This window comes from Coenobita brevimanus, chromosome 97 (genome assembly GCF_032717465.1).
Source record: "Coenobita brevimanus isolate Jiangsu-jjx chromosome 97, ASM3271746v2, whole genome shotgun sequence".
Taxonomy (NCBI): Eukaryota; Metazoa; Arthropoda; class Malacostraca; order Decapoda; family Coenobitidae; genus Coenobita; species Coenobita brevimanus.
In genome coordinates this window covers 38,677,893-38,703,713 of record NC_137050.1, presented here as the reverse complement: position 1 = coordinate 38,703,713, position 25,821 = coordinate 38,677,893, and the positions used below count along the sequence as shown (strand labels likewise).

Sequence of the window (25,821 nt, the reverse complement as noted above, 5' to 3'; positions counted from 1 at the left end):
ATTGCACCAGATATTCCAAGACGCTCGTTGTGGAGGATACAGGTTGTTTCCTTGGTGTATATTATCATGTCTAGGACAACACCCATATCACAGTCACACAGTAAAAATATCTTGATACCAAAATGATGACATTTCAAAGGGATGTACTGTCTGAAAGAAATACGGCCGCGGAACAACATCAGCGTCTTGTCAATCACAAGCTTTTGAAAAGCCCCAAAATAGCGTTTGAGTTTGCCTTTGAGGTTTTCCAAAACTGGCCTGATCATGTGCAGACTGTCTGTTTGGTCCAAGGTAGTGTTATCAGAGAAATGAAGGAACCGTAGGATGTTCTGATACGTGTTCTTAGCCATGTGCTTGGTGAATGCATCCACCCGTGCCAAAACGTCCGTTGTCTAATAATCAACAAGCTCATGTTTCTTCACCAAGGGCAGCAACATCATCAGTGCCATGAACATTTACAAGGCTGGCACTGTCACGTCAGTCCAATGCCGTGTCCTATAGGTCTCTTCCCGTGTCAGGTCTGCTGGAGTCTGGTGAAAAAAGTGGTTGATCTGCTTCGCAATCGTTGTCATCAGTTGTTTAACGAAAAACAAGAAGAAGCTAAGCACTGAACAGGTCGCCGTCAGTCCTGTCATGTCCTGAACACCGAATTCGTGTTGATGAAGGTGAAGGTCCATGGTCTGAAGTCTGTTGTCTGTCCATGCATAGGCTGCACGGAAGGGTGGCACCTGCACTACCAACTGCTGCCCGGACTGCCTTTGCAACTTCCCACATTGTGCGGATATTTTACAAACCTTATATGAATGCCGAGGGGCTGGCTGAATCTCTGGCTCCGATGATGATGTCCCTGGTGCATGATTTGGTGGCGCAACATCTCTCGATGGTGAGATCACGGACATGTAAGGTGGAGCAGGGGTGGATCCAGGAATTTTTGATAGGGCGGTCTGAACCGACTAAAGACTGAAATGCTGAAAATGCCTGATTAGTCCCCAATATCTGTTCTGTTTATGCTCAAATTGTTATTGTGAATTTTATTTAAATTCATTAAATCTAAATACCAATATTGTCAGCAACCTAAGTGTACTGCCTGTAGATCTTGTTTCATCATTCAGTATTATTGTTATTGTTGTGGGGCTGCTGGTGTATCTAAAATTAGTTAAATGACATGAATATTCTGATTACATTCAGTCAGTTGAAGAAGAAAATGACTGAGTCACTGAACAGATTACTGAAAGATTGTATTGGTAAATTCAGTTCATTGCACAAACATTTTCATTCTTGAATAGCTTCAGAATAAGAATCTTGGAACAGAAGTGAGAAACTGCTTGTACAGGCATACTTCAAAGCAACATGTTTAATTGTTTATGACATATTATCCTTCTAATACTCTGCATTTGAAAATATAAGATCTCTCTCTCTCTCTCTCTCTCTGGCTGGTGAGGGGATGCATCCCCCCATCCCCCCCTGAATCCATCCCTTAGGTGGAGGGAAGTGGTGAGAGGGCGCGTGAGGTGGAGGGGGGGGGGGTAGGAGGAGCGGGTTTGGCGGTACAAGCCTGGTGCTCCTGCACTGGCGGCACATTTTCCTCCAATGTTCACTTTTCCTCTTCCTCCTTTCCTGCAGGAAATAGTTGTTTCGCCACCATTCTCTTCAGTTTATGTGGTGGTGTAACACTTCTATGATGCCCTTCCCTGCTGTCAGAAGAATCGTCATCATCGTCCCCCTCATAGGGTAGTGTTGCATACCACTTGTCTCTCTCCTCGTCACTAAACTCGTAGACACTACTAGCACACTCCTGCTCAGATCCAGTTCTGTCTATATCACTCTCCCCACCCATGGAGAACAGTTCCTCTGCGCTGCAGAGGGCGGTGGTATGAGGGGGTGGAGGCATGGTCATGAGCGATAATTGGACGTCCACTCATCACGGCAGCAAGTGCTGAACTGACAGATGGGGTGTGTGGGAGTGTTGTATAGGTCACTCTCAAGACGTTTAAGGTGTTCGTTCACTTCCCAAAAATTTCTGAAGTTTTTTACAAGTCGTGCTGCATTGACGCTGGCGACAACGCTACCAAAATACGTCGTCCAACGCCGGTGGCCACAGAAGGGTTAAATATGGTCAGGACAAATCAGACAGAGCATGGTCAAACCAGGTAAAAAATGATAAGATCAAGTCAAGACTGGACAGATCAGGTCACCTGGTCAGATCATGTCAGGTTATATCATGACTAATCTGAGCTGGTCATGAGGTCAAGACTCGTCAGAGCAAATCAGGTCAAATCAAGAGTGCTCAGATCAAACCAGGTCAAATCAAGAGTGCTCAGATCAAACCAGGTCTAATCAAGACTGCTCAGATCAAACCAGGTCAAATCAAGACTGCTCAGATCGAGTCAGGTCAACTGAAGACATGTCGCATCAGTTAAGAACAATCAAGGCTGGCTTGATCAAATCAAGTTAGATCAAGTTTGTTCAAATCAGGTCTGGTCACGTAAAGAATGGTTAGGTCAGCCACACAGATATAATTTATGTAAAAACAAATAATGTTGATTGATGGGAAGATGTAAAATGTATACAGCAGAAGGTCAGGTGTGAATACTTACATGACTCATTAAATGCGGAGACAATTTTTATTTCAACCTTGCCATATTCTGACAATTTTATTACACTTATGAGTTATGCACCCCCATGCAGTACGGTGGAGTATTGCTTTGCCAGGCGTGTGTGTGGGCTGTGTGCTTTATCATGTGTGTGTGTGTGTGTGTGTGTGTGTGTGTGTGTGTGTGTGTGTGTGTGTGTGTGTGTGTAATAATAAATATAATAATAATAATAGTAATAATAATAATAATAATAATAATAATAATAATAATAATTTTAATAGTAACAATAAAAACTCACGGTTTATTTTAGGCAAGGCAGCCCTAAGGTTGAAAATATGCATAGATGAGATAAAAAGTAACAATAGTAAAAGGCAAGCAGTGCCTCAAAAGCAACTGTAACAGCCAAATTTACAGAGTAAGTGATAATAACTACGTTTGCTCAAGGAATAACAACAAACAAAAACAGGAAAAAAAAAGATTGGTGGAGACAATGTTACTGTAGCTAGTGTTCGTTGATCACTCGGGCAATGTTAGGAACAGGGCTATTCTTATAACGATCAGTTCTTGCTCTAATGGTCAGTAATTTGTTGCTGGCACGGAAAGCGTGAGGTAATGTTGGGATGGGGGGAAGGGAGCAATTTCTTTAGGGTGATACAGGAGTTTGAGTCCAAACTGGCGAGGTATGCTTGATGGGTGTCAGAGATGGTTGTTAAGCTGAGAGTTTAAGTGCGGTGGTATAGCTGACATATGCTATGCACTCTTCTGGACAGACTCGAATCTTTTCATCTATGTTGTAGTTAGACTAGGTGATCATGATGGTGAGGCATATGACAGTTTTGGAAGTGTGAAAGAGCGGTAAATGTTGCAGGGCTCCACAATGGGAAGACCAAAAGACTTGAGTCTAAGCAACAGGTAGAGCCTGAAAGAGGCGGATGGAAGGACGGAAATTGTGTGTTGGTCACAGCATAGTTTGCTGTCCAAAGTGATGCTGAGAAGCTTGATAGTCTTGACTAGCTCAAGGGTGTGGTCGTCCAGGTTAAGGGAGAGGGGTGGGTGGGAGTAGTGGCCAGGTCAAACCGCATGATGGCACTCTTGTGGTAGTTGATAGTGACATCATTTTGTTGTGTCCATTCCATGAAATTGTTAAGACTTTGCTGCAGAGTGAGGTAGTCTGGGTCTGGGTTGGTGTTATTGACTGCTATAGTGATGGTAGTGTCATCAACATATTTCCATCGTAGGTTGGCCTCAGTGAGGATGTCGTTAATTAGGATATGGAAACAGAGCGGTCCCATCCTGGTCCCCTGAGGCACACCACAGGTGAGGGACGGGAAGCTGGAGGTAGTCCCCCTGTGATGGTAACGTGTTCCCTGTCACTCAGAAAGTCGGCAAACCAGAGAATGACTTTGGCTTTGACACCAGTTTACACTGTTTTGTTGACTACTCTGGTATAGTTAACGAGGTCGAATGCCTTTGTGAAGTCGATGAAAGTGGCTGCAATGCAAGTTTTTCTCTTTTTTAAATTGGTGTAAATAAATTCTAGCAGACTGATAAAGCAATGGTGGTGGAAGATGTCTTCACATTGCCAAATTGCTGTGTCTGTGTTTGGTGCTGTCTTCATAAATCTGTTCAGCAATAAAGGTCTCACAAAGCAGACTGGGTATGAGGGTGATGGTAATGGCATGGAGGTCGTTGAAAGTGGGTAGATTGGTAACTTTGGGTATGGCAGTGACATAGGATTTCGTCCAGGTGGATGGTGATTTGGACTGTTGAATGGAAACACTGATGATGGAGCATAGTGGTTTAGAAAGTTCCGGTGTAAACTCTTTTAACAGCTTCATTGATAGATCCAGAGGTTTGACTGATCTCTTGTTCTGGTACTGTAGGTTTGCAGCTTCTCTGTAAACATCGAGTTCATCGATGTGTGGGGAAGATACAGAAGCTGGAAGGTAGGCAGGGAGAAAGGTAGGGTCCAGTCTGGGGAGGCACTGGCAGATAGAAGCAAAGTGTGTGTTAACGGCTTCAGCTGCTTCTGAGATGGTTAAACTGTTGGTACAAGGGAACAGGCGTGAACGATTGCTCAAGCCACAGATCTGTTTGATCTTTGATTCTTTCATACCATTGGCTTACATTAGTGTTTTCAAGTGCTTCTGTCATTGTTGTTGTTGTGAAGATTTTTCCATCTGACATGGTCAGAGTGGAAGCGGGCCTATTGTGTGAGGCCCTCCAGTGAAAGGCAAGTAACATGAGTCAGCTGGTGCTAAGCAGTAGATGGAATTAAGTAATATGGGATGCTAAGCAGCTGGAGATCAAGTAAGTGAAGTTGGACTTGGAGAGGTGTTGAGCATAACGTTTGCCGAGTTCTGTGGGGTCTAAGGAGTCGGAGACAGGCGGGCGGTCATTGTCGGCAGGAAGAGGGCTCCTGGGCGTAGGGTTGCCTATATAATGAGGCATGGCACGGCGTTTGGTGGCAGGCGGCTTCTTTGTTGTCTTCCCCTTCTTCTTCCTCAGCAGTGGTGGGGTGGGAGAAGGGGAGGGATACATCTCCTGGATGGACTGAAGATTGGCTGGTGGCACACTGTCAGCAGATGGTGATGGAGTGGGAGGAGAGTCTGCCATGTCCTGGATGATGGGCGGGACGAGAGAGGCGGAGTCGTCCTCAGTAGCTGGCGATGTGTTTTGCAGGACAATATCAGGGTGGACGTGATCGGTGTCCATGGGTTGTGCAGGGTGGTAATCGCCTTGTTTAAAGGAGCGTCGAGCTGCAGCCTTTTCCGCGGTGTTCTGCGGGGTTATGGAGGCTGTAGCAGAGGGGCACGATGCTCCTGACGAGGGGCTGACTGTACATCATGGGCGAAGCTCTGTGGGATGACATGGCATGGCAGCCCATTCTTCTCGAATATCTGAGGGAGAAGAACAAGCATTGCAGCCTTGTTGTCACCACAGAATGCCCTTGCCATCGCAGTGCACATGGCGACAATTGTTTCCACTTCACCAGGATATCAGGGATCCACAGGCTGGCGTCTCCCGGCCGTGGGGCACCGCCGTGCATAGGCAGAGCCCTGCACAGCCGCACCCCCTGGTCCAGTGACGTCCCTAGCCTCGGGACCCTTCGGTGTCTGGAGAAGATGGAAAACGCCCATCTCGCCCTCGCCTAAGGAGCGCAGGAGGCGCCGAGAAGTGGGAGGAGCGATCCCCGGACGGTGTACAAAAACATCAGTGCCAGTGTCCTGGCGCCTGATGAATCCATATCCCACCTTTACGCTGTACCATTTCATGACGCCTGTGATGGTCTGCACTTGTGGCGACTCCTCTGTGCCTGTGGTGGCTCCCCTTGACGGGTTGAAGGCCGAGGTAGCTGGAGAAGGCGTGGCTGAGGAGATGTTGTCACCACTGCTGCTGGAAACAAACTCTCAGTGCTTCTGTCTTGCAGGGATAGAATCTTTTCTTTGTGAGCCAAATTTCGCAGATCACTGCATTGCACAAAAATCGATAAAGTACTAGATTATTGTTTTGATATGCTAGGTTACATTGGTGCATAGGTCATATGATGTATGGCATGATCCAGGGAACATCATTGGTGTGGATCGTAAGGGTCTTCTCCGGGAAGAAGAGATGGGAGGAGGTTGTACGGGATGAATGGTAATTTTGCAACTTCATTTCAACATCGTTAACTGTCGTAACTTCTGTCCAAGGATAACGAGTAATCCATTGTCCAAAACAGCTGGATGAATGACTGGTCCTGTGGTCGTTGGGTTAGTGTTATGTTTTTTTGTACCTGGGATGTTCTGGGTCGTGGAGCCTAGAGTATGATTGCATGCCTGCTGCATCCAAATGATGACATGGGATGTGGTGGGAGGTATAAATTTGCAAGGCTCGTGAGAACTAGTTCACGTATGTTATCCTCAAAAGGTGGAAAAATGAACTACCTGTGTAAGATGAAACTGAGCCTGGAGATCTGAGGTGTTTAATAAATTGATCTCTCCCCAAATTATCAGTTTTGAGGATGGGTAACTAACTTTAAGTTGGTCTGTAGTGCCAGTGTGGTGCAGCAACAGATCCTTGGTGGGAGCTCGAGGTGGGTGATATACAATACAGCATACGATTAAGGTGGCATGGCGAGGGTGGTGTGACAAAGTAACACGTACCAATAAAACCTCCAATTCAGCTGGAACTGTGATATTCAAAGGGGATGGGCGCAGCGCAGTGTTGGAAAACAGTACCACGATTCCACCTGACCGTGTCGTGCGTAGATTATGAAGTAAATCTTAGTTTTGGATGTGTATGATGTCCGGCAGAATATGTCATGCCTCCGTGGTGGCAACAATGCCAGGACATATAGTGACAACCACTGTGGTCAGTTCATCTAGTTTATTGTTCAATGATGTTACATTCAAAAGTATTATTGCAGGAAAACTGTACCAATGATGCGGCACCTCAAAATGCTTGTATGGCTGGAAGGAGCTGATATTTTTACTTCCTACTGCATCTTTTAACGAGCTTGATGCTGCCTTGCTACACGTGCAGACATGGAACAAATTTAGTGTTTTTAGTTTAGAAATAGCTTCACTTGCTAAAGACAGTCTTTGTCTTTTTAGTAAAAACATCTGGTGACGACTATATGTAATGTGGGCCATACTGACTCTATCGACTGGGTTCAAACTGCAGGTAAACTTTCAGATCAACAACGTAGTTCTAAAGTAGTTTGTCACTCATTTTGCAGACTTTGAAACTGTTAATCACATTGTCTTTTTAATAAACTGTAGTTTACACTGTCACACTGTTCAACTCTCACTCTTTCTCCCTTTTTCCCCCTAATTCAGGTGTCTTGTATTCAGATATGTCACAGTTCCTTAACTGAAAGTAAAGGTAGTTATTTGACTTCTTTTCTCAACTTAGTAACATTGTGCTATTTAAAATGTTGCTGATCTTCCATCAAGCTATACAATAAATACTGAGGCAGCACAGAAGCAAGGAAATACGCCAAGAAGCTGACTTGGCTGCCACACAAGGAGTGCCAACCAAAGCATCTTAACAGGGGGCTTTTTCTACTACACTTGCAGTCTCTTAGAGTTGGGTCAGTCAAACTCTTATTCCATCGGTTATCCTTTATTCTTGCTACATGACCTTCCTGCCTCCAATTTTGTTCTTTTACAACTTACATAATGTCTTTGACTTTAGTCTGCTGCAGTAGCCTACAGAGATCTCCCCAAATGGTGACGGGTACTTTTTTACAGCCCAGGCTGAAAAATTCTAAACACTCTTAAGTGAATTTTGACTAAAGTAAGTTGTCCTGGCTCTCACTCGGACAGTTACTAGTATGTGTCAAAATCTGCACCGGGCGGGCTTGGGCACGTTCCACAGGCAGTTTCCTGCCTCCCTCTGCTAAATGTTTCACCATGTCCTTCCTCACTAGCTATTGAACACTATATTCACTTAATTCACTGTCACTATCATTCAGTGGCTGAATACTCACAGTGGGTGCAGGGTAGAGGGAGTGTAGTTGTTGGGACACGCCTAAAAACAGGGTAGGCCTAGCACAATCTTCATTGGGCCGGTGGCTGATAACGGCCAGGAATGACTCACAAAAACCTAATTCCCAATGGCAAACACTAAATCTAATCACAATAGTTTCCAAAAAGTAAACACATGCACTATTGGTATAGTGGAATATGACAAGTGTCCTGGGACGGGGTAAATAGAGTAGATTTAAATGCCCAGCCGTGCGCTACCTTCTCCCTCGACAGCTGATGTGGAACTAATCAACCTGCCCATGCTGCCGCACGTCTTGGGCCGTGAGGTTGCCAAGTCATTACTTTTGACGAGAGGCGCGGGAACTATGACGCCTCAAAAATTATATTGATCGGCCCAAAACTTTTTCTCTGACGAAGGTTTTTATACTTTTATGACGACAAGTGCATCATCGAGTATAGTTGCAGACACGCCCAAATGACAACAAACGCATCATCGTAGGTGGAGGGGTTAGAATAAAAGGAAGAGAGTTGGTGATAGGACAGAACCCTGAGGAACACCACCGTTGATAGATCTATCGATGGGTGTCTACACCAGCAGCTATAGAACGACCAGAATGGAAGCTAGAGATGAAGGCACTGAAAGAAAGTTAGAAACTGTAAGAGGACAGTTTGGAAATTAAAGCTTTATACCAGATTCGATCGATATCCTTTGAAATGTCAAATGCAATGGCGAAGCTTTCGCCAAAGTCCTGAAAGAAGGATGGCCAGGAGTCTGAGAGGTAGGTGAAAAGATTGCCAGTGGAGTGTCCCTGACGGAACCCATACTGACGATCAGAAAGGTTGTGATAGGAGAGATGCTTTAACCTGTGAATTGTGCAATCACCTTTTTTTAATCCCACCCCGTGGTAACCAAAAAATGAAGAAAAAGTTTTTTTTTTTAATTTTTGTTGATTATAAACTTGAAGATAAACATCCACGGCATCATCTGGTGGAGAAAATATAGCCTCTCTCTCTCTCTCTCTCTCTCTCTCTCTCTCTCTCTCTCTCTCTCTCTCTTCATTATTGATTAGTGCTTACGTAGGGAGTAGTGAAAAAAAAAAAAAATTTGGTTTCATTTATTATAAACTTGAGGATAAACATCCAGGCCATCATCTAATGAAAAGATAAAAATCTCTCTCTCTCCATCTTTGCGTAGCACCATGCCTAAGTTTGCATAAGGGTGGAGTAGTTAGCAGCGATGCACGGCCAGCACAGCCTGAGCTGTGGCTCGCAACACAATGCTACCCAGCTTGAGCTGTGGCTCACAATCCACGGGTTAAAATTTTTCTGTTAAGAATTAACTCAAAAACTTTTGAGACACAGGATGTCAAAGCAATGGGACGATACTTAGAGGGTTGGGAATGGTCACCCTTCTTTGGGACTGGATGAATGGCAGAGTAGACTGTAGCACCAGTCGAGCAGGGCAGTACTCCCGAGGTGGATGGAAAGCTGATGACAGGGAGTGCTGGAGCTCCCGTTTCATCAGCCCTCAGGACTAGTTCCTGACCATCCCCCTTTGCTGAACTTTTTCAGTGTCTCAGTTACACAGAGAGTAGGCCAGCATGCTCTCCAGTACAAATTTCTCTAATTATCTTCACCAAACTACATGCGCAGTACACACTACACTTCCTATTCAAAATTTACCAAAATGGCGTCGTCTTATCAAGCCTCGGAGTCCCCAGGGGGGGGGGACCATAAATGCCCCCACCATCTGCCCGTCTCCCGGTGACGACTCAAGGTGCCTGGAACCACGGTCTGACTCTCATCTTCTTCATTTCTGCAACATTCGTGGCCTTTCCTCTAACTTTCGCTCTGTTGAGCACCACCTCTCCTCCTCCTAAACCTCACCTTCTTTTTCTAACGGAGACTCAGCTGTCTGAGGCAACTGACAGCAAACCCTTTTCTGTATCCTCCTACTTTCTCTATACTCATTTCAAAGCCAAAGGTGGCTGTTGTGTATATATACGCAACGACTTATCTTGCTCTCGTGTTCCTGAACTTGATTCTTCTGAATTCTCCACACTCTGGCTTCGGCTTTCCTGTCATTCTCTGACTAAATATATCTGTGCTGTTTACTTATCCCCTAATTCTACTGACTATCAAAAATTCTTCGACTATCTTACTTCTACGATGGAATACATTCTATCCATTTCCCCTTTCTCTGAAATCTCCATTCTTGGAGATTTCAATGTTCACCACCACCTTTGGCTCTCCTCTCCTTTCACGGATCCACCTGGTGAACAAGCCTACATCTTTTCTATCCTTAATGACCTAGAGCAGCTTGTACAGCACCCTACCCGTATCCCTGACCGCCTTGGAGAGAGCTCCAACATACTTGACCTCTTCCTCACAACTAATCCTTCTGCTTACTCTGTTAATCTTTTCTCTCCGTTGGGCTCCTCCGATCACAACCTTATTACCTTGACCTGTCCTATCACTCCGGCACGACCTGTGGATCCTCCAGTGAAACGTCGTCTGTGGCATTTTGGAGCCGCGGACTGGGAGGCCCTCAGGCAGTACTTCTTGATTTTCCATGGAATGATTATTGCTTCCATGGCCGTGAGCCATCTGAGTGTGCTTTGCGCATTACGGAGGTTATTCTCTCGGGCATGGAAGCATACATTCCTTTCTCATATCCTTTGACTAATGCAAGAAAGCCTTGGTTTAATCACGCTTGTTCTAATGCTGTCCGCAAACAAGGAGAGGGCCTACAAAAGGTACCGGAGCCAACCCACCCCTGAATCACACCATCTTTACGTTTCTGCCCGGAATCGTGCTAAGTCTGTTCTTCGCTCTACTAAAAATAATTTCATCCATACTAAATGCTCTCAACTCTCTGACTCGAATTCTTCCCGCTCCTTCTGGCATCTTGCCAAAAAATCATTCTAACAACATAACCTCAACATCCTTCACTACTCTTTTCTACTCAGAATGTTCTGTATCTAATTCTTCTACTGATAAAGCAGATCTCTTCACAGACTTTCTCCTCCAATTCTACCTTAGGCTTGATTCCGGTGCTGTTCCTCCATCACTTCCCCCTCTGACTTCCTCATGGCTGACATTAAAATTTCTTCATTGGATGTATTTTCTGCCATCACTGGCCTCAGTACTAACAAGGCATATGGGCCTGATGGGGTCCCTCCTGTTGTTCTCAAGAACTGTGCTTCTGTGCTTACACCCTGCCTAGGCAAACTCTTTCGCCTTTGTCTGTCAACTTGTACCTTTCCTTCTTGCTGGAAGTTTGCTCTCATTCAGCCAGTCCCAAAGAAGGGTGACCACTCCCAACCCTCCAACTATCGTCCAATTGCTTTAACGTCCTGTATTTCAAAAGTTTTCTAGTCAATTCTTAATAGAAAAATTTTAAGGCATCTTTCCTATCACAACCTTCTTTCCGATCGTCAGTATGGGTTCCGTCAGGGACGCTCCACTGGCGATCTTCTCACCTACCTTTCTGACTCCTGGTCATCCTCCTTTCGGGACTTTGGCGAAAGCTTTGCCATTGCACTTGACATCTCAAAGGCTTTCGATCGAGTCTGGCATAAATCTTTAATTTCCAATCTGCCCTCCTACGGTTTCTATCCTTCTATCTGTGCCTTCATCTCTAGCTTCCTTTCTGGTCGTTCTATAGCCGCTGTTGTAGATGGCCATCGTTCTTCTCCTAGATCTATCAACAGTGGTGTTCCTCAGGGCTCTGTCCTATCACCAACTCTCTTCCTTTTATTCATCAATGATCTTCTAAGCTGTACATCTAACCCTATCCACTCATACGCTGACGACTCCACCCTTCACCTTTCCATTCGGTTCCCGCAACGCCCATCTCAACAGTTACTTCAACAAGCAAGGGATGAGGCTGTGACACACCTAATGTCTGATTTGGCTCGTATCTCTGACTGGGGTAAAAATAATATGGTTGTCTTTAATGCATCTAAGACTCAGTTCTTACACCTATCAACCCGACAAAATCTTCCACAGGTATACCCACTAATGTTTAATAATATTCAGCTTAATCCTGCATCATCCTTGAACATGCTTGGGGTTTCATTTACTCGGGACTTATCTTGGAAATATCATATTACATCTCTTGTAAAATCTGCTTCCAAGAGATTGGGTGTGCTAAGCCGACTCCACACTTTCTTCAGCCCTGCACAATTGTTGACTCTATACAGGGGTTTTATCCGCCCCTGTGTGGAGTGCAACTCTCATGTGTGGGGAGGCTCCCCACATACAGCTCTTCTCAATAGGGTGGAGGCAAAGGCTTTTCGTCTCATTAACTCTCCTCCTCTTACTGACTCCCTTCAACCTCTGTCTCTTCGCCGCACTGTTGCATCTTTATCTCTTTTCTATCGCTACTTTAATGGTCACTGCTCCTCTGAACTCTCTGCTTGCATTCCTCCACCTCTACGACGGGCGCGTAGCACCCGTCTGGCAGCAAACTCTCATCCTTTTTCTGTCCAACTCTCTAATGCAAGAGTTAACCGTTACTCCCAGTCTTTCATTTATGCAACAGGTCAGCTCTGGAACTGTCTCCCTCTGTCTGTATTTCCTGCTGCCTATGATCTCCAGTCTTTCAAACGCAGTGTGTCCAGGCATCTCAAAATGATCGGATCTTGAATTTGGCTCTATATTGTATTTTGTTTTTCTCTTGGAGGGAACTGTTACTGCGGGCTCATGGCCTTTGGTTCCTTCTTCCTCGCATAAAAAAAAAAAAAAAAAAAAAACTTCCAGCAAGAAGAAAAGGTACGAGTTGATAGACAAAGGTGAAAGTTTACCTAGGCAGAGTGTAAGCATCGAAGCACACTTTTTGGGAACAACAGGAGGGACTTCATCAGGCCCATATGCCTTGTTATTGTTGAGGCCAGTGATGGCAGAAAATAAATCAGCTGAAGAAATTTTAATATAAGCCATGATGAAGTCAGACGGGGGGAAATGATGGAGGAACAGCACCGGAATCGTCTAAGGTGGAATTGAAGGAGAAAGTCTGAGTGAAGAGATCTGCTTTATCAGTAGAAGAAATAGCTACAGAGCCATCAGAGTAGAAAAGAGGAGGGAAGGATGATGAGGTAAAGTTGTTAGAAAGGTTTTTGGCACGGTGCCAGAAGGAGGGGGAAGATTTCGAGTGGAGAATTGAGAGCATTTAGCGTGGATGAAATTATTTTTAGCAGAGTGATGAACAGACTTAGCACAATTCCTGGCAGAAACATAAAAAAGATGTGATTCAGGGGTGGTTTGGCTCTGGTATCTTTTATAGGCTCTCTCTTTGTTGTGGACAGCATTAGAATAAGCATGATTAAACTAAGGCTTTCTTGCATTAGTCAAAGGATAGGAGAAAGGAATGTATCTTTCCATGCCCGAGAGAAAAAACCTTCATAACGCACAAGGCACACTCAGATGGCTTCCGGCCACAGAAGCAATAATCATTCCATGGAAAATCAAAGAAGTACTACCTGAGGGCCTCCCAATCCGCAGCTCCAATGTGCCACAATCGACGTTTCTTTATAGGGTCCACAGGCTGTACCAGAGCAATAGGACAGGTTAAGGTAATAAGGTTGTGATTGGAGGAGCCCAACAGAGAGGAAAGATTAACATTGTAAGCAGAAGGATTAGTTGTAAGGAAGAGGTCAGGTATATTGGAGCTCACTCCAAGGCGGTCAGGGATACGGGTAGGGTGCTGTACAAGCTACTCTAGGTCTTTAAGGATAGAAAAGATGTAGGCTTGTTCACCAGATGGGTCAGTGAAAGGAGAGGAGAGCCAAAGATGGTGGTAAACATGAAATCTCCTAGAATGGAGATTTCTGAAAAAGGAGAAATGGATAGAATGTGTTCCATTGAAGAAGTAAGATAGTTGAAGAATTTTTCATAGTCAGTAGAATTTGCGGATAAGTAAACAGCACAGATATAGTTAGAGAATGACAGGAAAACCGAAACCAGAGAGAAGAGAATTCAGAAGAATCAAGCTTGAATATGCTTTCTTCGGATTTTTGATGCGACCTATACTTTACGAGTAAAATGCCAAAATGCCTAAGAGAATAACAATAAAATGCACCACATTTTCCGTATGAGAATACATATTAAACACACACATTTTATACCTTACAATGCAGTAGTATAAAACTAGAAAAAAAAAACATACAATAGTGTAAAAACTAGACAAATTACCTGGTTACTCACATCCTCTAGTAGTGTTGTAATGTTTCTGGAGCATGGAGATGGAGTTGCAGAGAAGAGGAAAAGTACGATCACAGCCTGTATGTGTGTTTGTGATGTGATTTACTGCTGTATATTTTTATCAGTATGGTACTGATGAAAGCATAGTCCTGTGCAGAGTGGCATATCACAGACAGGACATATATAGCTGGTGTTCTCCTCTTGTGCAAATAGCACAGCAAAGACCGCAGCCTTTTCCTGTCGGGAATTCTTTCCAGGGTGTGGTGCATTGAGTCCAAGCATGTTTTGTCGTCCACATATCGACATCACTTAGATGGCGGTTCTCCACCATCTCCTTGCCTCCGTGCTCCTGCTGGAGGTGCAGTGGCAGGAGCTGGCCGAGTAACTCCTGACGGGCCAGCTACTGTGGGAGGTGGAGCAGTCATGGCAGTAACTGGTCGAGTTACTCCTGATGGACCAGGAGGTGGAGCGATGGTTGTAGGAGGTGGAGTGATTGTTGCAGGTAGAGTGGAGGCTGCAGGTACTGGTGGTCGTCATCACATAGGAAGGTCAGGGGCATGGTAGAGGACAAGACCCGATGTAGGCCACTCCTTCCCCCGGAATGCCAGGAGCTTGTGGCATATGTGCTCCTGGAATTCAAGGAGAGTCATTGGCCTGTTGGTGTTCTTCTGGTATAGGGTGTAGGCATTGAAAAAGGCCATGTGAATGAAGTAAAAGGACTTTTTCTTAGTCCACTTGACCATTCTCCTTTGGGTGAGATAGTATTGGATCATCTGATTAAAATGATCCACCCAGCCCATGTGCCGATTGTAGTTCTCCACCACGACGGGCTTGTTGAAGGTCTTGATAATGTGATGGAATTTCCCATCTGGACCTTTTACATTCCTATGCACCTGCCTAGGGACGGTGGTGTCGTTGTGGAAGGTTGACACCATACTTACGATACGCTTGTCCTTCCACAGCAACACCATGACATTGCCCTTGTGCCTAGCTTCCACTCCATCATCAGGAAGGTGTCTAGCACTGCTGATGTCCTGCAGCTCCCTTGGTGCTCCCCTTGCAAGTCGTACTGTGCCACACACATACACTCTCTTGCTGAAGAGGCGTTTGCAGTGATACACACCTGTAATAATAGTCCATATACAGTACAACTTGTATCCTTCGTCCTTCAGAGGTTCAACGAGGCCCCACTCTTTGTTTTCTAGTGATTTCTTCTCCCCCATGTATATCTCAAAATTCCAAGTGTAGTCACTCTTTGCCTCAGCCAAGATGAAAAGTTAATTGCATACTTTTGGGGCTCCGTAGGGCTATATACACGGAAGGAGAGTCGCCTTTTTCAACCCAGAGATCCCTCATCCAGGCTAAGATGTTCACACAGGATGTAAACCTCCTTGAACCTCTGAAGGAGATACTCCATCACTGTGCAAATCCTAATTGGCTGGTCTTAATTGTCCTCGGATATAGCAAGACTGTTGAAAACATGAAAGTGCTTCAGGATGGCCCTGAAACACTTTCCACTCATCATCCACCAAAATATGGGGTAATCATGTACCTCCATAGACCGCCAATAGTGTCTTATAGCTGGCAGGTCACAAATCTCCCTAAGGAAGTACAACCCGAGGAACCTGGCCATCTCTTCATTGCAGAGATACCAAGCATCTAGTGCAGTCCCCAGGAATTTTGTGTAGTTGTTTGTTTCGACCGCCAGGTAGATCAGCAACTCCCTGGTAAAAAAAAGTTGGAAATATTAGAGTGGAGTTGCTGGTGCTGCCACTCTCAGACCTGAAGATTCAATGAAGGGCCCAGCATTGGGAGTGAATGACCAAGAACTCCAGGTTCCACCCTGACGGTCTTCACCGGGGAAATGCTTGGCTGTGTACGTGTGTGGCACACATGACCCTGAGCCAGACGACTACCTTTTGGCTGCCCACCGCTACCTCGCCTAGGCCTACACCACCCTCATCTTTGTGGTGGGGAGGAAGATGGTGATGATGATTGTGTCGATGGTGGTTGGGTTGATGATTGTTTAGGTGATCATGGTGGTGGAGATGGTAGTGGTGGAGATGGCTGTGGTAATGATAGTGGTGGAGATGGTAGTGGTGGAGATGGCTGTGGTAATGATAGTGGTGGAGATGGTAGTGGTGGAGATGGTTATGGTGGAGGTGGTTAAGGTGGAGATGGTTGTGGTGGAGATGGTTGTGGTGGTGCTTCTGCTGCTGCTGATGGCTTAAATTCAGGGGGAATGAATTCTGAAGGGAACAGTGACTTTGATGATTTTGTAGGGGAAGATGAGACCGAAATATCTTGGGTGGGTGGTGAAATGCAAACAGTTTGTACTGTTGTGAGAGTGTAGGATGACTGTGGGGATAACGAGGTCTGTGTTTGGGGTGGGGGGGTTGAAGAGAGTTGGCAATAAGACGGCACAGTCTCCATGGTCATGTTGGTACCAGTGGTGGTAGTGGTGATACCAGTGGTGGCAGTGATGGTGCAACTAGCTGTGGTTGCGATAACGGCCGTGGCCTTGACCGCTGCTTAAGGTTTATCACTTCCCAGGGGAGCTCTCCCTTTCCTCTCCCTCACTCTCTTCTCCTCACCCCAGTCACTTTCATACTTGCTCACACCAGATGCTTTGTCGCCGTCTTCCTCAATTTCTGTCTCACTGAATAGGTATTTCAAGTATTCTTCCTCGGATAAGCCCTTACCTGGCATCGTGGTTAGTTTCAGTATAGCAGGGGAACGGTCATGATCGGTTATAGATTTCAAATTTGGATTTCTCTGAAAATATGTAAAAAACACATAAACACCTTCTTCACTGGCACACTGCACAATATATAACACACTATTACCATGATACACGTAAGTTATGGACGGTGACATAAGAGAAAATGAGGAATAAGATGGCCAGCCATGTGCTAACAAACCCTCCTAATCTGACTGCTGAGAGGACACTGAGCTAAAAATAGGCTGCTTGTCCTTGTGATAAGCTTGTGAGTGTTGCCATATATTTCCCTCAGACCTGGCCACCCTCACCATTGACTCACCAAAATTTGACGGACTTTCAGCCACAGGATAAGTTTCTATGATCATTTACAGGCAAGTTGCATCATAGTGCATCATGGGTTACTCTTCAGGTTGCAAGGACTTTGACTCATTTTGCGTAATTGTGCGCGAGGGGGTTAAAGAAACTACATGACCTTTGGCAGCCATTTTGATGACCTTGACCTTGGCCATGAGTGCCCATTTTCGAACTCGTCCAAAATTTTGGCCACATCTTGATACCATGAAGGCTTCATGTTGATTGATCAAGCTGTTCATGAGATATAATGGTAACAAGTACACACACACACACTCAAACAGATGCAGGCAAAAGCATTATCACTCCTCCTTGCTAAAGGCAGGTGATGAAAATACAGAATATCCCAGACTGTCAGGTCCTGCAGTCATGGCGTTAACACCTCCTCCCCAGCACCAGCAACGGCCGCTGTTCCTGCAGAGCCTATACCTGTTGAAGGGGGCTTCGAACAGCAGTGACCGGTTGCCAGGAGACCAGGCAGTCATGGGGATGGTGAAATGGTACTACATGAAGGGAAGCAGGGATACAGATTCATCCAGTGCCAGGACACTGGTGCCGATGTATTCATGCATTGCCTGCCTTGGGATCGTTGCACCCAACTCGCATCACCTCTAGGTCTCTCTTGGCAAGGGTGAGACTGTGGAGTTCAATCTCTCACAGTCTCCTAAGGGTCCTGAGGCCAGGGATGTCTATGGGCCAGGGAGTGTTGCTGTGCAGGGCTCTGCCTATGCCCGGCGACGTCCCATGGCCTAGAGACGCCGGTCCAAGGGTCAGAGGTGCTCTGGGGAGATGGACACCATTTTTGCGATGTGCATCACAATGGCAAGGGCATTCTTTGGTGATTACTGGGCGGCTTTGCGCATTCTCCTCCCTCAAATCTTTGAGGGGAATGCATTGTCTCGCCTTACCATCCCCAAAAGTTTCCCCCGTGACGCCCGTCCTGCCACTCATCAGGAGCACCAGCCCTGGCCAATGCAGCTAGTCCAACCCTGCACGACACTGCAGAAATGGCTGCAGTTGGATACTCCCCTTAACAGGGTGAGTGCTATCACACCTGATGACCCAGCTTTGAACATGGACCTTGATACAATCCTCATCAAGATTCACCCACCGCCACTGGCGGCCAAGGAGGGACGGGAGTCTACCCCTGACCCTCGGGTCACCCAAGATCCTGTGGTACCTCTCTCATCCCCACAAGACCTGCTGCCTTGGACGGAGACGATCTCCAAGACATCTCCATGGAGACAGGTGATTCCTCCCCTTTGCCGCCACCAGCTGAGACAAAGAAGACAAAGAACAAGGTGAGGAAGAAGAGGAATGCAGAGGAACAACTTGCTCCGTCCAACGACACTAACCTCAACTTGTCTGCACTCTCCATCGAGCCCCCCAACGACCTTGAACCCAAAACTGCTCATCCTACCTGCGACGACACTGGGAGAGTCTTAGAAATGAACGCCAAGAAGATTGCCAGTGAACCATCGAAGAGGATAGAGGCTCAGCAATCTCAACTATGCCTACTGAAAAACTTAGAGCTGTTCAATAGCCTAAACAAGTAGTTCTCATTGGATCAACCAACCTATTTATATATTTCCCTGATGGGCTTCATCTGCCTGTATCCATACTGCCATAATTGATGGACAAATCTAAACTAACTAATTAACTAATCCACAGTATCTGTCTACAATCCTGCCTACAGCACATTCCAATATAAAGTACGTGCCACAGGCCTACCTACTGATCTATCAATGCTTATTTGCCTGCATATACTTACCTATCGCTGCATCCACCTAAATATATATCACAGTGCCAATCTACCTACCTCCTTACCAGTGTGCGTTCCTACCTACCAACCTACAATACCTAACGTAGTGCCTGCCTAACTTCCTATGTGCTCCAGAGGCTGCCTACATACATACCACAGTGTTCACAAGTTTCCATTCATTGACGGTATATTTTTTGTAATAATTCATAAACTTGCCTTCACCTACTAAGCAGCAAAACAAGTATAAAAAGTATTCCATTAAATGTAGGCAGATTTAGGAATGATGCTGTGCGAACAATCATAGGGAATAGATCAAGGTAGTAAGTGCACATGTACGATCGACAGAAAAAGTGTCGCACACCTGGGGTACGATGGACGTCAAAATGAGCGAATTTTATAGGACACACATGAATCTATTAACCTAATGCCTTAAAAAACACAGCACCCACACTGTGAACTTTTGTCGATTTCGAGTCCTAAAAATTATGAAGGATAATAGTTGTACTTATAATCACAGGATGCTCTATATATCACAATGCTTCTTTCATGTTTCGGAATACGTGTGGTAAGAGGCTCGATAATTTTTTAGTTGACCCCATTCTCACATTTTTTCCCCAACAGCTTTTGTCATTAAGGAATGAAAATTATTTATGAAAAAATTACTCAAAGAGGAATGTACGATGATATGGTGTAAGTATTCCTCCGACTTGCAGTGCATAAGAGTAGGTCATTGTAACAAAGAAATAAACAAGGTATAGGGATAAAGTTATATAATGTATGCATTTAGGGTACCACCTTGACCTAGTTCCCATGTTTTGACACTGTCCCATCTCTACATCTTTGTAGTTTTATCAAATTTGTTTTGATACTTTTGCTGAAACAAATGAATCTGTCTGTCTGTCTGTCTCTCTCTTTATATATATATATATATATATATATATATATATATATATATCCAGTGGCGTACCTGAGGGGGTTGGGGGGGGCTGTTTGAAACTGCCCCCTGGGTTCCAAATTGAGGGGGGCCCCAAAAAGCCTTAAAAATTTATAAGCTTTTTTTTTATTAATATTTAAAAATATATATATTTATCATCCCGACAATCCCGGATGAGATATTAGATAAGTTTTGAGAATGACGGGGGGAACCTAGCCCCCCGGGCCCCAAAATCTCTAGGTACGCCCCTGTATACTGTATATCAGATATGTTGATACTCCCCACAAAAAAGGTTGCGGGGAGTACGAAAATATTCTGAGTGCTTACTTGTATTCACTTCTTTAGGGAAGATAATCTGTTCTCCTCTGAAGATGAGAATACGCTGTAGCGCTCGGGACATTTTCCTGTTTTATGTATTTTATTTTATTACTACAGTATCTATGAATCACGCGTAACCAAGTGATTTTTGCAGATTGGCAGACCTCCACCCGGTCCAAGTTTTAGGCAGACTGGGACCCCTGCTTTTATATGGACATATTCCAGGTTTGGTCGTGGTCTTCCTCGTGTGCGCCTGGTTTCCTACCCACGTTCCGGCAACACCTGGACCCGTTACTTGCTGGAGGCTGCCACTGGGGTATTCACTGGAGCCATATATAATGCCGCGTCCCTTAGGAAGGCAGGTGAGACACACACACACACACACACACACACACACACACACACGCACACACACAGAAATATTTTAGTTCCTTCAGTCAACTGCAATTTTATCCTCCAATCTCTAAAGTACTAAAAATAAAACCTTCTGTCAGCTGCTAATTAATTCCACAGTCACCACCAGTAAATCGTTTACTTACCAATCAGCTCCTTTAGTCACCAGCTAACCACACTCTTTTCACTTTAACTTGACCCAAATTTTCATCTTTTATAGGTTATTTCACCTAGCTCAGAGACAGAAAAAAATTCTACGGCTCTACGTCCGATTCGCAACATTTTAATCTACCGTTACAACTTATCATTCAAAATAGAGTATTGCAGTTTTAGGCTAAGATGAAATGAAATAAGTCCCTTCGCTCATTAGTGACCAGGGAACATCTTCATTCACCGGCTAATTACAGTAGTTCCTTCAGCTACCGGTAAACAAACTCCTTCAGCCTCCAGGTAATTAAATATATTCACCAATAAATAATCTCCGTCAGTAACTAACTATTTAGTTCCTTCATTTACCAGCTAATGAAGTTTTTAATCACCTGTAAATTGCTGTAGTTGTTGTTGCTCTTGTCGTGACGCCAGGCTCATCTGGACATGAGCCTGGTGGACTGCAGGCTGAAGCTGGCCTACTCTTGCTGTCCATCCTCCTCCTTTTGGGTGATAGAAAGGAGGCTGAAAGACGTTTCCATAACCGAATAACACAATTGTCAGGTTATATGGGTGCCACTAAATGAAAATATCCCTCTACAACACTCAACACTAAATAAAATCTTTAAGTCACCTGTTAATTAAGCCTTCTCTCACCATCTGATTATTCAGTTACAAAAATACTACAGTCGTCAGTTAAAAAAAAAATAATAAAACAGAAAATAAATTAACTTTGACATCATCTTACCAGTCGTTTTCACCAAGGCTGACCTAGAAACTGGATGGACGCGTGGTGGTTTAGAACACCAGAGTCGGGTACAGAGGTGATACAACTGAGCTACAAAGATCAAACGACTTCAGGGTCTATAAAAACAAAACTACCATGGACAGAAATCTGTCAGCAAGTTGAATGTGTGTGGCACGTAGAAGTGCTGGACATAAAGGGAATAGGCTGTTAAGCCAATAGCCAGAGCCGGATCCATAATAAAAAGAGCTTAAAACAGAAAAAAACTAGAAAGAGCACTCAGACTGTGTAGCACCCACGTCGACCAACTGCTCTGTGTGCCGAATATTTGACATTGCCCTGTGGCCTTATCCTTCCACCCACTACTCTCAAAACCGAATTACTTTCATTCTTGCCTTACGCATACCACTTCCACCAAGTTTGGTTCAAATCGGATCAAAATTATTTGAGCTGACCTTGACGTGACCTTAACATTGCACCTTTCTCTGTGACTATGACCTATGAGGGAATGTTCTCAAAATCAAATCGCTTTATCAGTGTCTTACCTTGAAACATTCCACAAGGATTAGCTTAAATCGGATCAAAACTGTTGAAGTTGACCTTGACATGTGACCTTTACTTTTGACAGATTGCTTTCAAAAACAGATCACCAATCTTTTGGCTGGTCCTTAAGCCTTCAACAAAGTTTTGTTAAGATCATATAAAAGCTGCTATACTTATTTTGTTCAAACACAGGCACATGCATCAAATTCTGACCTTTCCCTGTGACCTAGCCCTTTGTCTGGTTCTTTTCAAAATCAAACCCGTTTAATTTTGTAATATCTTCAACCTTTTTGTCAAGGATGGGCTAAATAAAAAAATAAAAAATCACTAGATCAATGTTTCACCTAGCTCTGTGACCTAGACCTTTGACCTCTTGTATTTGAAAATAATCGGTCAACCCTTTGGCCATCCCTCTACCACTCAAATAAACTTGGTTAAGACTAGATAAAATCTTTTTGAGTTATCTTGTTCACACACACACACACACACACACACACACACACACACACACACACACACACACACACACACACACACACACACCGCTTGCTGGCTCAGTGGTAGCATTCTCGCTTGCCATCTGGCAGATGGGAGTTCGAGCCTCGCTCAGGTCGCGAAAAGTTTCACTGACGAAGTGGGTGGTTACTGTCCCCCTTGAGCAAGGGGACGGATGTGTGCGTGTGTGAAGGTCACAGCCTTACCCTTAGATTGGACTATATGAGCTCTCAGCTCCCTTCCGGGAGGGTAAAAGCTGACAATCACGACTATCAAGTGATCCTGACCGACCTGGTGAGTTACACACACACACACACACACACACACACACACACACACACACACACCAGGTTAACATAGGTTGGGAGTAAACTGTAGCACCAGTCGAGCAGGGTGGTACTCCCAAGGTGGATGGTAAGCTGATGGCTGGGAGAGCTCGAGCTCCCGTTTCATTAGCCCTCAGAACTAGCTCCTGACCATCCCCCTTTGATGAACTTTTTCAAGTGTTTCAAAAACACTGAGAGTAGGCTACACTTCCTCTCCAATACAAATTCCTCTTAATGTCAACACCTAACTACATGCACATTTAACACTACAATTCTTACTCATGGTAGGTGGGACCGTGGGGGCACCCATCATACACCCAATTAGTGTAGTGGTACTCTCTTTTTAGGGTAGCTTTACACTGCATGGCAAGCCAAATGGTTTCCTGTAAAACAGGAAAGCATTTACAATGCTAGGTGATAACCTTATAACCAACCAACACGTGTTCCCTACGTGACAACAAGTGGGTTGGCAGAGGGTTAGTGCCCCTCCCCGGAAAACAACAAACTAAAAGTACGAACAAGAAGCCTCGGACCAGGACTATCCAAAAGGTGAGGACTAAGGACTGAACAAAGGACATGATACGGATGACGACATGGAATGTAAAGGGTGCAAATGATGAGGTGAAAGAGAAGGAGAGATTGTCCAGGCGCTTGAGGGTGCGAAAGTTTATGTATGTGGATTAACTGAAACTAAATGGGGAGGTGAGAGTGTGAGAGAATGGGAATATGGATGGGGTATATATGCGGGAGCAGGTGAGAATGAGAGGGCAAAGGAAGGAGCGTGTATTGTGGTGAGTAACAGATGGAAGGAGAATATAAGAGAGTATGGATCAGTTGGCTCATGGATTTTGTAGGTAAGATTGAAAGTTGGACTACAAATGTGGGCGACTGTCAGCGTGTATGCACCAATGCAAGATTGTGCAAGCAGAATGAGAGAAGAGTTCTGGATGGAAAAGTTAGAAAGGAATGAGAGTGTTTTTTGATTGACAATATGAATGGTAAAATAGGGAATGTGAAGGTGGATGGAGTAGTTGATGAGTGGGGTGTGCCTGCTAAGATAAATGAGAATGGTAGTGCTTTAGTGGACAATTGTGCCAGGAGAGGATTGGTGATAGCCAATACCCTCTTCAGGCAGAAAGTGATCCATAGGTATACACGGCGGGTGTTGAGAAGGGTGGGTGGTGAACTGAATGAACGGAAGCAATGATTGTATGTGTGTGTGGATGAAAGGATGAGAAGGTGTGTAATGGATGTAAAAGCATATACAGGTTGGGGGAGTGGACTTTCTGACCACCACCAAGTGGTGGTAAGAATCAAGGACCAATTGAAATGGAGAAATAGAAGAAGGGAAAACCGGAAGGAAGTAGTATATGCAAGGAGAGTGAAAAGGTTACAAGAGGATGAGAAAAAGGCAAAATATAAGAGAGAAGTGGAGGAGTGTTTGGGTAAATATGGATTGGAACAGATAGGGGACGTGGAAAGTGTGTGCAAGATATTCACAGAAGAAAATAATCTGTGCAGCATGTGAGGTGGTGTGGGGTGAAGACAAGACGAAAGGGGGTGCAAGGAATAGCATGGTCGAATGAAAAGGTGAGACAGACTGTGGCACATAATAAGAAGGCTTATAGTGAGTAAATGAGTAACAGGGGCATGGAAGAAGTTGAGAGATGGAAGAGAGAGTTATATGTAGAGAGGAAGAGTCAGATGAAAAGATTAGTAAGAGAGAGTAAGAAGACAGTGGATGAGGAATTTGAAAGGAATTTCAGTGTAAAGTGGCGGGATTGTAAGAAAATGTTCTGGAAAGAGGTAAAGAGAGTTAGACAGGGTGGCGATGAAGTTAGGCGTGGAGTGAAAGCTAAAAATGGTAGATTACTATTGAAAGGGAGGAAAAGTGAGCAGATGGAGAGAACACTTCACGGAAATGTGAATGAAAGTAATGCGAGTATAAGTGGCTGAGGAATGGCTGCTAAAAGGAGGGATGTGAAAAAAAGAGGAAGAAATTAGTAGTGTGGAATTTGTGGAAGCAATGAAGAAAGTCAAAATGCAAAAAGCCCCAGGAATTGATGTAGTGCGTGGTGAAATGCTGAAGCATGAGGGAGAGATAGTTGTAGAATGGATGTGGAAGATATATAGGTTGGCCTGGGAGGAAGGTAGAGTCCTGGAGGATTGGAAGTCAGGTATAATTATTCCCTTGTACAAAGGAAAAGGGGAAAAGAAGTGTGTGGGGCATAAGGGCATTTGTTTCCTTAGTGTAATAGGAAAAGTATATGGTAGGATACTTACTGACAGAAATACGGAAATAACAGAGGAATTAGTTGGAGAAGAGCAGGGAGGTGTTAGGAAGGGAAGAGGATGTATAGATCAGGTATTCATCCTTTGATCTTTAGTGGAAATGTTTCTAGAGAAGGGAAAGAAGTTGTATGCGGCTTTCATGGATTTGGAGAAAGCATATGACGGTGGATAGACAAGGACTGTGATAAGTATTAAGAATATTCAGAGTAGATGGGATGTTGTTGAATGCTGTGAAGAGAATGTATGAGGGTGCAAAGGCTGCAGTGCATGTGAATAGTGAACTGAGTGAATTTTCCTACTTGAAGGTTGGATTGAAACAGGGATGTGTCATGTCTTCATGGTTGTTCAATCTGTGCATGGGTGGGGTTATAAAAGAGATACAAGATAGGGCAGTGGATGTTGGAGTGGCACTAATGAGAGAGGACAGCGTTTGAAAACTCCCTGTACTGTTGTTTGCAGATGATACTGTGTTGTTAAGTGAAGACGAAGGGGAGCTGCAAGGCTTCGTGGATGGGTTTGGGAGA

At 44.6% G+C, this 25,821-nt stretch overlaps 1 protein-coding gene across 1 annotated transcript in view; it reads left to right on the top strand.

Annotated features, from left to right (window-relative positions):
- Window positions 1-19,434: 19,434 nt before the first annotated feature.
- The window catches only part of LOC145413659 (sialate:O-sulfotransferase 1-like), a 40,700-nt gene continuing 34,313 nt past the window's right edge, over window positions 19,435-25,821 (top strand). Inside the window, exons 1-2 of the mRNA XM_080283315.1 lie at window positions 19,435-19,470; window positions 20,511-20,718. Of these exons, the coding sequence (XP_080139441.1) occupies window positions 19,435-19,470; window positions 20,511-20,718 (244 nt within the window). The remainder of the gene's footprint in view (window positions 19,471-20,510; window positions 20,719-25,821) is intronic.